The sequence below is a fragment of the Mesocricetus auratus genome, unplaced genomic scaffold (genome assembly GCF_017639785.1).
Source record: "Mesocricetus auratus isolate SY011 unplaced genomic scaffold, BCM_Maur_2.0 Super-Scaffold_100003, whole genome shotgun sequence".
NCBI classification, from domain to species: Eukaryota; Metazoa; Chordata; class Mammalia; order Rodentia; family Cricetidae; genus Mesocricetus; species Mesocricetus auratus.
The window spans coordinates 100,696,158-100,708,305 of record NW_024429188.1 but is presented as its reverse complement, the minus strand read 5'-3'; the positions used below and the strand labels follow the sequence as shown (position 1 = coordinate 100,708,305).

The following is a 12,148-nucleotide window of genomic DNA, read 5'->3' as shown; positions in this document are numbered from 1 at the left end:
GGCTCGCTGTGGCACATTGAATGATGTCAGCAGAAATACTAAGTACATGGTACTGAGTCTGAATCCCTGGCAACTTAACTGAAGTCAAGGTCCATGAGAGAATAAACACTCTGTTTTACCTCTAGGAGAAGTCATTAATAAAATTAACCTAGGAAAGAAAAGACCGATCCTTTGGCAGGACCCCCTAGCACTCTTTGATATGCTAACAGCCCCAAATGAGGGCTGCAGCTGGCAATTGGCTTGCCAACTTAGGGGCAGCCTGTTAATTTACTATCTGCTGCTAAACATGGGTTCAATATGTGGCCTTTTATTGCTCCTACGCTCTCTCAGGTGCTCTCCAGGGGTAACATGCCACGGCAGAGGAAAGTGCCTGTTACAGACTTTCAGACTACTAAAAGGCGAGATGCGGCAGTAGACAGTCACAAGTCAACAGTTCCATTGTCAGGACAGTGTTTTCTGTTTCTTCTTTCTCTCCATTTGTAGATCCCCATTGTAGCTTCTCTTCACTACATACTTGTTCTCAGCGAGGGAATAGATGGAGTATGACTCCTTCAGCTTGCCTAAGAGAAAAGAATGAGCTGTAGCACTTAGAAAGAGGCAACTTAGGAATTTTGTTGCTGTGACAACTTAGTGTTGGCATGCCACACTAAGGCTGTGAGATGCAGCATTTATAGTGAAGGAGAAATGAATGCTTATACAGAAAAGACAGCTTCCTCATAATGTAAACGAAAGGGGGTGATTTATAGCACCAAACAAATGGATTGAATAGAAAGAGCTTCCAGTCTCTCAAGGTCGTGGGTTCATTCTAGAATACATTCTAGCTCATTCATCAATAACCAGTCGATTGTTTATGTAGAAGTAACTAATGGTATTTAATAGCACAACCAGAGCTCCTTTGACCCTTTTCAAGAATTTTGGATGTTTATTTGATGCAAGACAAGTGGCCGGGGATAGAAATTCCAGGGGCACATGATGTTCCTTTTTTTAAAGGCAGGATATTTACATAGAACACTTTGATAGGAAAAGTTTGGCTTTTCACTCAAGTTTTTCCCATGTTAAATCAGTACTTCCTGCATTAGGAATAATTGAATTTTAGTGGTAAGGAGTGTTTACTGGCCCCAAGCTCAGTTCTTACACCTAGCAGGCGTCTGGTAAATACAGTAGTGTGTAGATGAAGTGCCTGGGAGAAAAGAGGTAAGAAGCCCTGATTCCTAAGTTTTGGATGTGTGTGATGCTTATGCATTCTGCCTTCCAATTAGTGTAAACTCTCTTTCCGTGGTTGACAATGTTCCATTCCTTAGTTTCCACCCAGTAGTTGCTTCTAGTCTCGTGGATGTCTGGGACATTTCACAACCTTGGAAGGTAGAGCCATCAAGCATTTCCCTTTGGATAAACAGGTCCAAGTTTTATAAGGCCTTAGGTCTTCTCAGCAGACCTCCAACAGCTTTAGCCTCATTTATGTTCCCCCAGATGGATTATGTTCAACACCACTAGGCAAGACATAAACCAGTCTTCTAAAAGATGTTTTAAATACTTGTTGACATAAGGAACTTTTAGGAGTGACAATAGCCTCAGCCCATGCATTATTAGTAGTGCCTATGTATATTGAGCATTACTTTGTGCTAGCATTAGCCATGCGGGGTGACAGAATAGCCTGTTTTGTAAATGGGCCAGCAGAGGCTTTTCCCCCAAGCATGGCATGTAGCCTCTAAGTAGGACTCTTTGTGCCTTCCCCACCATTCACACTGCTTTAGGTTCATAGCATATTATAGCGTCAGTTTCCACTTTTAAGTTGTGGCCAATTGTGAGCTCAAGGACTATTGACTGCTTCATCTTTACTGTATGTATGCTTAAGCGTCCAAGTGGAAAATTACTGAAATAAACCTGTTCACAAATGCTCGGTCACTGCCTCTTGTCTGACTTTCAGACACCAGTAACTTCACTGAAAACAGGCTCTGTTTGAGCAGTATTTCTACATAAGTACGAGCAGTTGCTGGATAGGAGCTCTAACTTCCAATTAACTCAGCCTCTGATCAGTGGGAACTCTGGTTCACACTACCTTTGGCTGGTTCCCTTAGCCAACGCTTGTATTATAATTGGTTTCATTAACGATTATGGAGGATGATTGCTATGTGTGTTGGCCTAGGCAGGTCTTCTTCAGCAGTTGGGATCTGACCATGATCCTGAGGAACAAGAATAATGTCAAGGATGGGTGGGGCTAAGATGTTGATGAGAGTTGCAGCACTTAACAAAGTTGCTGCAAATGATGGCTGTGACCTCATACCTGAATGTCTAATCTGTGCTCTGTTCCTTGCTCTAGAGAAATGCTATAGAAAGACAAGTAGGGAGCAGTGGAAAGATGAAAGAATTATGCACAGCCATAGGATAATTGCTACTTTACTAGAACCAATACAAACTTTTTAAAACCCAGATAGAAAATTGTTATGCTTTGGTTGATACTGTCTCTAATTGGTCCAGATTTTAGATTTTACATGTTATCTGCTATCCTTTTAAGGCAAATACAAAAACCAGGTGGAATAGTCCCATTAACAAAATGATTCTAAGGAGAAATGAATTTGGGTCTCCTGCATCATTTCATGTTTGTTCGGTTGACTCGGGGGTGAAACTGATGAATATTTAGGAACTCATTATATGAAATGAAGTATTAAGACTTGTATAGATAGCTGGGCATTGGTGGCAAACACCTTTAATCCCACCACTTGGGAGGCAGAGACATGTGAATCTCTGAGTTAGAGACCAGCCTAGTCTACTGAGAGAGTTCCAGGACAGCCTCCAAAGCAATACGGAGAAACCCTGTCTTGAAAAACCAAAACGAACAAACAAACCCCAAACCAAACCAAACCAAAACAAAAAAGTATTGTATAGATGTTTTAAGTCTCTAGTGCACTCATAAAACCAAACTAAAGTGGATGTATAGTAAAGGTAAATTGAATAGGGGAAATTTGTCTTTCTATAAATTTTTGTTGCAGTCTGATTGGACAGAATAAAGCTTAAGATACACGGTAAAGCTGTGTGCTTTGACTTGAGCCCATAATAGGCACTCAGTACATACTTGTCAAATTGCATAGCTATTTAGAGAGATTAAGCTGCAAGGTTTTAACTTGTTATATTAGTTTTATAGAATTTCTCAAGCATTTATTAACCACATACCCATTCAAATATTCTTTATATCTGCAACTTAAATGGCCACATAAAAGAGTCTTTTAATGTCCGAAGGCAAGAAGATAAATTTTCTGGGTAATGAGATACATTAGGATTTAGTGTATATGTGGCACCACATTAATCTCCTAAAGCACATGTTTCCATAAACACACACACTTGCATGTGCACAGAGGCTTACATTTTGCAAGAAGAAAATGTGAGTGATGGGAGCCAATGTAAAGTCCTGTGGTAAAGCTGGACAGAGGGATATGTTATCATCAAATCTGTTTCCTTCTCATTAGTTCATTTTTCTTATGCTTTAAGTAACTGAATGCCAATCAGCTGCATCTCCTGTCCATTTTCAGACCAGAATGATTGAACTTACTGAAACATGGTGGGGCACTCCTTTAATCTTAACCCCCGACATGGGAGAGGCAGGCAGGTCCCTGTGAGTTTGAGCCCAGCCTGGCTAACATAGTGAGACTCTGTCAAAAAACAAAAACCAGAATGATGAACTTTCTCCATAGAATGTCTTTGACGTACAACACTATGAAGCCTAAAGGATCAGTCTTGACAGTTTTAAATTGAACTAAACTCAATGGACCACTGTGTCTCCTACCCCTTAAAACCACGACTGTCGGTGCTGTGGATTTAAAAATAGACTAGCTTATTAAATGAATATAAAAGCACTAGCCAAATAATTCTTAACACTCAGTTTCTTCTGGCATATACCAATGTTACAAACAATGATAAAAATGTAATATAGGGAAGGATCTGTTGTTGTCATTTTTTAAATAGAACTTGGTTGGTATAAAGTTTGGATATTGTTCTCAGTGACCAAGCTTTCTTTTTCCAATATGCACATATAACTTACTAGACATGTGTGATGATATTTGTGTTGTAACAAATAAAACTTGCCTGAAGATCAGAGTGCAGAGATAGCCACACTAGTTAGCCATAGAAGCCAGGCAGTTGTGGCACACACCTTTAATCCCAGCACTAGGGAGACAGAGGCAGGCGGATCTCTGTGAGTTCAAGGCCAACCTGAGCTATGGGAGATTGATCCAGTATAAAAGAGAAACAGACTTCACACAACTGTGATCCCAGCACTTGGAGTGACACGCCTTTAATCCCAGCTCTAGGAAGGTGGAGACAGGAAGGGATATGGCTGGGTGGAGAGAGGAATATAAGGCAGTAGGAGACAGAAGCTCGTTGCATTCAGTCTGAGGATTCCTAGAGACAGGATCTTGCCCACTTTTGTCTGAGGATTTGGTAGATGTCAAAGGTCTCTCTAGTGGCTGGCTCCGTTACTTCTCTGATCTTTCAGCATTTACTCAGACATCTGACTCTGGGTTTTTATTAAGACCAATTAGAATTCACTCTACAGACAAGTGCTAACACAATCCTCTTACACATTTTATGCCCCTGATCAACAAGCACCATTTACCAAGGATTCTGGTGATAAGGCATGGTAAAGGACATAGACCAGATGATACTTGAGATTTCTTAGCACCCTTTGGCTCCCCAACTTGGAATTAAGGGAAAATGCTGCACACATTAGTCATCTATGTTAACACATAAAGACCCTATGTAGGAAAATCTATTCCCAAGAAATCACAAAACATTGTTTCTAGAAAGGTAATAGTATTTTAAGAGGGAATTCATTGGGAAGAAACCCCCAATCTCTGCCTTTAAAACAGTGCTGCTCCCCCAGAATGTCTAACACTCAGCCTAGTCCCAGGGATGCTGGTGATTACTAGTGAGGAGTGAAATGGAGACTTTTTCATCAGTTAGAGTTGTTCTCTAACTTGAGGGCACAACAGTCAACCATTGCTAGATCCACACTTAGAGTTTCTGGTTCAGTGAGTCTGGAGTGGGACCAAGAGCTTGATTTCTGGCAAGTACCTAGGTGATATTGATGTGCTGTTGATCCTTGGAGAGGTTTTCATGGGAATGTTAAAGACAAGAAAAGGCCTCTCCACTTGGATTCCACTGGTATATGGGCCAGTGGACTAAGTAGAGGAAGATCCTGCCTTTGTTGTAGGTATCAATATCCAATAGGCTACTGGTCCTGATCGAACAGTGACACAGTAGAAGTGGGGAACCTAGTTAGTTCCTACTGATGAACTTTTCAAGTTTCTGTGTTTTCTCCTGCTGATGCTTTGTATCATCAGATTTTTCTTGGGACCAGTAGCTCTTTGAGAGGCCTTTTGGCCTTGCACTGAGCCTATATCACAGGCCTCTCTCATCCTGACGCTTCAGCTTCTTAGACTTGGGACGTACTGGTCTCCCTGGCTCTCCCGTGTGTTGATAACCATCACGGGACTTTGTAGTTTCTGTGGTTGTGGGAGCCAGTCTAATAAATCCCCTCTATAATTAGTTATTTTCTTGGTTATGTTCTTCTGGAGAACTCTTGTACAGTTCTCTTAGTTCTTTGTGTGCTCTGCTCTCTTATTAAGAGGATGCATGGGCTTTTTTATTTGGTTCTTGTGTAGAAGGAACTCTGGAGAAAACACTGGAAACAAAACACCAGAAACAGTAGAAAGAAAGGGGAGAAATCCACAACTAGAAACAAGAGGGAAGAAACAAACCAAAAGACAAAGTCTACAAAAATCTGGAACCAGAAAGAACTCTGGACTTTAGCCCTAAACCTCAAAGAAGTATGTATTGATGAGTTAGGGGCTCAAGAAGCATTGGTATGGACTCTCTTGGTGTGTATGGAAACCCACACGTCTCTTTTTCCAAAAGGCTGTACTCAGTCCAAGAGTTTTGAAAACCTATTTGGAATGAGCTGTCAGCCTCTGGTTTGTCCTCCCAGCGTGGGAAGAGAACACGCTTGTAGCCCTATTGCATTTTGAGAAGTTCACCAGTGCTTTGTCTTTGAAGTGGCATCACATTTTGTTCTGATCCATGTTCACTTAGACACAGTTTCTCATTTGATCAAGTCCTGATATTTTGCTCTGGTATTCATTATATTTCCTGCTTATAAACTTAATATCATGGTGTGTTTATTTTTGTACCAGGCAAGAAATTCTTTAAGAATGATTAGTGTTAGTTTCTCATTCTTTTTTTTAATCTTTGAGTGAGTGCACATACATGTACATACAGTCTTGTGTTAGTACAAGTACACATGACACATGTGGAGTAAAGGGCAGAGGACAGCCTGGGTGGCAGTCCTCAAGTCCTCACCTTCCATCTTGTGTGTTACAGGATCAGGAGGTTGAGTAGTGTGTTTATGAGGCTAACTGGCCTGGGAATTCTGTGTTTCTCTTTACACTTCAAGAGAAAATTTACCATTTTTACTGAAAAAATAAAAATCTTCAGCACTCTGGCTTTGTATGGTGGCCAAAGCCTAAATCGGAAACATCCAGATATTGTCATTTGCATTTTCAGTTATTTTTCCATGTCATTTTCCATATATACCAGAGCTGTAATGATATCTATTATGAACTCATCTTTGTAACCTTGAAAAGAATATCATGATGCTACTGTATGAATCCTTTAGGAACCCAAAGTCAAGTTGAATACCATTCTTACAGTAGCATCACAGAGAAATCACTCAAGAAATTATTTCCAGAAGGAGATACTTGATTCTAGGGCTGTTTCATTATGTTCTGTGCCCCCAAGCATTTTTCCATTTTCCAAGAATGTCCTGTAGATAAGTAAAAAGATGGAAACAATAATCTTTGAAACACCTGTCCTGATCTTAGTTCATAATTATATGATTTACTTTGGTTTAAAGCAGTAGGTCATGGATTTGCTTGAAGGAGATTGTTGAACAACCCTTTCCAGGGGTCACATATCAAATATCCAGCATGTCAGATATTTACATTACAATTCATAACAGTAGCAAAATTACACTTATGAAGTAGCAATGAAAGTAATTTTATGGTTGGGGGGTCACCACAACATGAGAAACTATATTAAGGGGTCACAGCATTAGTAAGGGTGAGAACCACTGTGTAGACCATCAACATGAGGAACTGTATTAAAGGGTCACAGCATTAGGAAGGGTAAGAACCACTGTCTAGACCATCAACAGGAGTAACTGTATTAAAGGGTCATAGCATTAGGAAGGGTGAGAACCACTGTCTAGACCATCAACATGAGGAACTGTATTAAAGGATAACAGCATTAGGAAGGGTGAGAACCACTGTGTAGACTATCCACAACAGGAACTGTATTAAAGGGTCATAGCATTGGGAAGATTGAGAACCATTGCTCTAGGGACTTACAAAAAGATGTTTTGGGGAAACCTCATCTGTTAGCGATACTGTATTCATTTATATCTAGTTTTTGCTTGCTTGTTTTTAGTTGTTGTTGCTGTTTTCTGGCTTGCTTGTTCATTTGTTTGTTTTAAGATAGTCTTGTGTTCAGCCTCAACTTGACTGGGTAGCTGAAAAGTCCTAATCCTATCATTCCAGGCCGACATCACTATGTTTGTTGAGGGATTTCAGAATGTTGTCCTGAAAAACTGCTAATTTAAGTTCTCCTCCTTCTCCTTCTCCTGGATGTGGGCATCTATGAAAGAGTAACTTTGTGACATAGGCTTCTTTTTACTGACAAAGGATTTGAGATGCAAACGCCTCAGAAGTACACTCTATGTATCCTACTTTCTAGTTGGATGTCATAATTGTTTTTCAAGTTTTTTTCATTCACTTGTTTAATTACTGGAAAACCGCCTTTCTCATTTTTTCCCTTTTTTGGGTTTTCTTTTTAGAATTCTTCAAAGAACTACTTGAGAATGCAGAGAAATCCCTGAATGATATGTTTGTGAAGACATATGGCCACTTATACATGCAAAATTCAGAGCTATTTAAAGATCTCTTCGTAGAGTTGAAGCGCTACTATGTGGTGGGAAACGTGAACCTGGAAGAAATGCTAAATGACTTCTGGGCTCGCCTTCTGGAGCGCATGTTCCGCCTGGTAAACTCTCAGTACCATTTTACAGATGAGTACCTGGAGTGTGTGAGCAAGTATACAGAGCAGCTGAAGCCCTTTGGAGATGTCCCTCGGAAACTGAAGCTCCAGGTTACGCGTGCCTTTGTTGCAGCCCGGACTTTTGCTCAAGGCTTAGCAGTTGCAAGGGATGTAGTGAGCAAAGTCTCTGTGGTAAGTTCTCTGTGTGTCTTCTGTGTTCTGAGTTTTGGTTCGTTTGGTTTCAAAAGGAGGTTGGAAAAAGGTTTGAGAACAAGTCGTTAGGGTTTCATTGGCTCAATGATCTTTTCTTGGGCATGTATGTACTGTTCAGTCTTACCACTGCTAGGATCTAGGATAAGCTTTATTTTTGTTTTTGTTTTTGTTTTTTGAGACAGAGTTTCTCTGTATAGCCCTGGCTGTCCTAGGACTCCTAGAGATCGGCTTGTGTCTGCCTCCTGGGTGCTGGGATTAAAGGCCACTGCCCAGCTAGGATAAACATTTTTATATATCATTTTTATTTTCTGTAGTTTCCTTGGTAGCCATTCTTAGATGGGATGTACATTGACTCCAAAATCTTAATTTTAAAATGATTTAACAAATCGACATCCATCTGCTTTTAGTTCTTTCTCTTCTTGCAAAAGCCTCCCCACTTCCCCCTCTCAAGCTCCACACTCAGTTATTTTTTCACACTTGGTTATTTTAAATGACCATGTTTGAGCCCACTAGTTGCAGACTAGGAAGTCATCAGGATTCATGAGCATTTGTTTCATGAGCACACATTAGAAAGTGTGCTCACAGCTTTCATGACAATCACTGGCAAATTCAGGTCTTGATCATAAATTTAGTTATAGGATTATCAGTTCAGAAAATACTATTGCAATATGTGGTAAAATGAACCTCTTGTAAACTAAGTGAGTTGGATTGGAATAGGAATTTTGAGACTTTGTCCCATGTAGCCACCTTAGAAGGGCCTTCAGAAGTGTGTACGACTGAGCATCTCTGCTTTAACTGCCACAGAGAGGCTTTGCTCTCCTAGATTTCCTGCAGTAGGATTTTGAGCAAGATTGCAAAGTGGAAATGGTTCACCCTTCAATGAGATTTGCAAGCTTTTAGTTTCTGTAGCACTGGGACTAGAACCCCGGGGCATTGCAGATGTATAGTCAGTGCTCTACCACTGAGCTGTAACTCTTAAGCCCCTGAACGCTTTTGAAGGACCTTGCCCCACTACACTTATGTGAAACATTTTGGAATTTGGGATTGCAGGAGGTGTTGAGTGTTCAGAGCTTTATGACTGATGTGGGAGGGTCCCTCTCACTGTGGATGATGATGCTACCCATAGGAAGGTCTTCATTAGTATAAGAAAGCAGACTGAGCAAGCTATGGAGAGCAAGCCAGTAAGCAGTACTCCTCCATGGCTTCCCCAGTGGGGGCTGTGGCCCAGAGTATGTAAGATACACTTTTAACATATCTATCACAACAATAAAAATTTAAGTTAAGACATCTTTTATAACTTAATACCAGGGGAGAAACATCTATACTAAAGCAAAGTTATCTTTGTCAGACTGCTCTTAGGGCTTTTATCTTAGGCTCCCAATTTGTAAGCCACTGTTCAAAACCCTTTGTGCACAAATAATAGCCTTTTCTTTTGTCATTTAGTTGTTTTTGTGATTAGACAAAAGGTCAATGTGAAAACTGAACAGTACTACAAAATACCCACCAGATTAACTTTCACAGGGTTCATCTACCGTTAGGATGACCATGTAATTTATTATCCAAGCCACGGCACTTACTCTCTAAACCAACAGATGCTTATTAACAAACATAACCAGGCAACAGGGACTACTAACTGTTAATGAGCAACTAAGCCACACAATGTACTGTCACCTTAGTTAGAGAGGAAGCCGGTGTTTATCAGAGTGAAGCAAATGAGTCTAAAGACTAGGATCTTCTAGAAAACAGATGTTGATAATTTGGAATTAGGAAATAATATGTATTCACTTACTGATTCTCTTAGCTCCAGGCTGTGAATTGTTAGTGATTTCTTTGCCGTATATTTTTGTCCACCCTCTCCTTTTCCTTCTGATGACTTCATTGTCTGTGGCAAATATTTGGTGGGGCAAAGGAATCTAATAATCACAGTGCTGTACTTCTGTCAATATCAGCAATCATTTTTAATCTTGGAAATACTTAAATAGCCCACAGTCCACAATTCTTTGAGGCCCATGTCATTGGCATAGATGTTCACCTGACACATTTGCCTACTTTTAACAATTCCTCGTGTTCCCCCTAAGATGAACGGGCAGGAAGGAGTCAATGTTGATGCACCTGTGTGTTATGTGTACATTGTGAAGAGAAAAACAGTGCATGGCCCTAAGCAAGTGCTTGACAAATACCTTCTTTACATGAACGGAATACAGGTCTATTGCTAGTTGGGGAAGAAGAAAAGCTACTTTTTAACATAACTTCATAAGCTATTTTTTATTTGTGTGTTTCACTATTGAATAACTTCTGGACTTAAGGACTGACTTAAAACTCAAACCTTCAACTAAGTTGGCCTATATTATTTGAATAACACAACAGTAAAAGACATAGGTATTAAATAAAAAGATGCCAAAATAAGAGTTGTATCAACTCTATCTTCTATGGGATGTCTCAATGTAGCAGTATGCCAGGCATGGTTGCAGACTTGGAAAAATATTTACTGTATTAATTTTTGGAGTGTAGCTCTCAGTTAAGCAGAATTTAAACTTTAGCTATGTGGGGAATGCAGTAAATGACCTAACTGTCAGAAAATGTATTTCAAATATCGAGTAAGCAGAAAATCCATGTGATTAACTTATACTTTGAGTTCTCTACCAGTTTATATATTGAGCAGTTTTTTTCTTTATATCTATGGGTTCCTTCACCTTACTCAGTTGTTATCCATGGAAAGAGAACAATTTAACAAATACAGTTTTTTAGTACCTCATAAAATTAGTGGTCTCTAACCTGAAAAAGGCCTTTCCGAGTAAAGAAATGTATTTGCTAAATGAGAAGTCCAAACCACTTGACTACAAAGAAATCTTTAAAGGCAAACTGCAGAAGCATCCTGGCCTTGGGGCTGCTCACTGAATGCTTAACTAGATGGTCTCACTTTGTCTTGGGTGGACACCTTGTTTTTCCAGCTCTGTTTTGTACTTCCAAGATAAACAATGGTTTGATCACCACAAAGCCTTTGGAAGGGCCATTAGCACCAGCAAGCTTTCCCTCCTTCCAGAGAAGGGCACTACTTGGTTAAAGCACTCTTGCTTTGCTTCAGATTTGCTGGACCCAGCCGTGTCAGTGTACTTCTTGGAGCCTTACGATTGAAATTGCAGAGATTCCCTCTTAATTAGTAACAGATGGTTCAATAATATCCTGCTGTTACACATCTTTGTAGTACTTATTCCATCGTTATCTGTCTTGTTTCATGATGCTTTTCTTACCTGCTTGTCGCAGCAGTTTTGCCTAGAAGGGTGGGGCCTATTGTGGTGCTTTAGAAATGCACAAGTGGTTACATGCACCATGAAAATTAATAGCTCTTCTGCCAAAGAGATGCATTCTCATGGTTTCAATTAACACTAGTATAATGGGACTGTGTCTATACCCGCATCCCAAACTACAGGGGCTATAATTAGACAATAGTGCCTTACCATCAAAATATATGAGTGACTCCTGCCTCAAACAATTTCTGCAGATCCCTCTCTACTTCCCTCTACTCTCAAGTGATCATGGCACTGGACATTATTTTGTTATTTTCCCCACATCATTATAAACGTAAATAAGTTTTTAAGAAACCAACTACAAACTTTCATTTCTATCTTTATGAGTATTTTTTTACTTAGAATTGCAAAGGGCGTGGTAGGACTGGAGATATGGTAGGGCTAGGGATAAGTATGTGTGCCAAAAGGATGAATAGGTGAAGATCAGAAACAACCTTAAATTAGACCAATCTCAGAAAGACAAATGCCTAGATATCTGCAACGTAAGAGTCGAAGAGAAACTGTCTAGGGGGAACGAAAGGAGACTAATGGGAGGGAAAGGAGTG

General features: G+C 40.0%; 1 protein-coding gene across 1 annotated transcript in view; it reads left to right on the top strand.

The window, feature by feature from the left end:
• Gpc4 (glypican 4) overlaps positions 1–12,148 on the top strand; it is a 113,846-nt gene that overhangs the window by 81,409 nt on the left and 20,289 nt on the right. Inside the window, exon 3 of the mRNA XM_005085551.4 lies at positions 7,883–8,274. Within this exon, the coding sequence (XP_005085608.1) occupies positions 7,883–8,274 (392 nt within the window). The remainder of the gene's footprint in view (positions 1–7,882; positions 8,275–12,148) is intronic.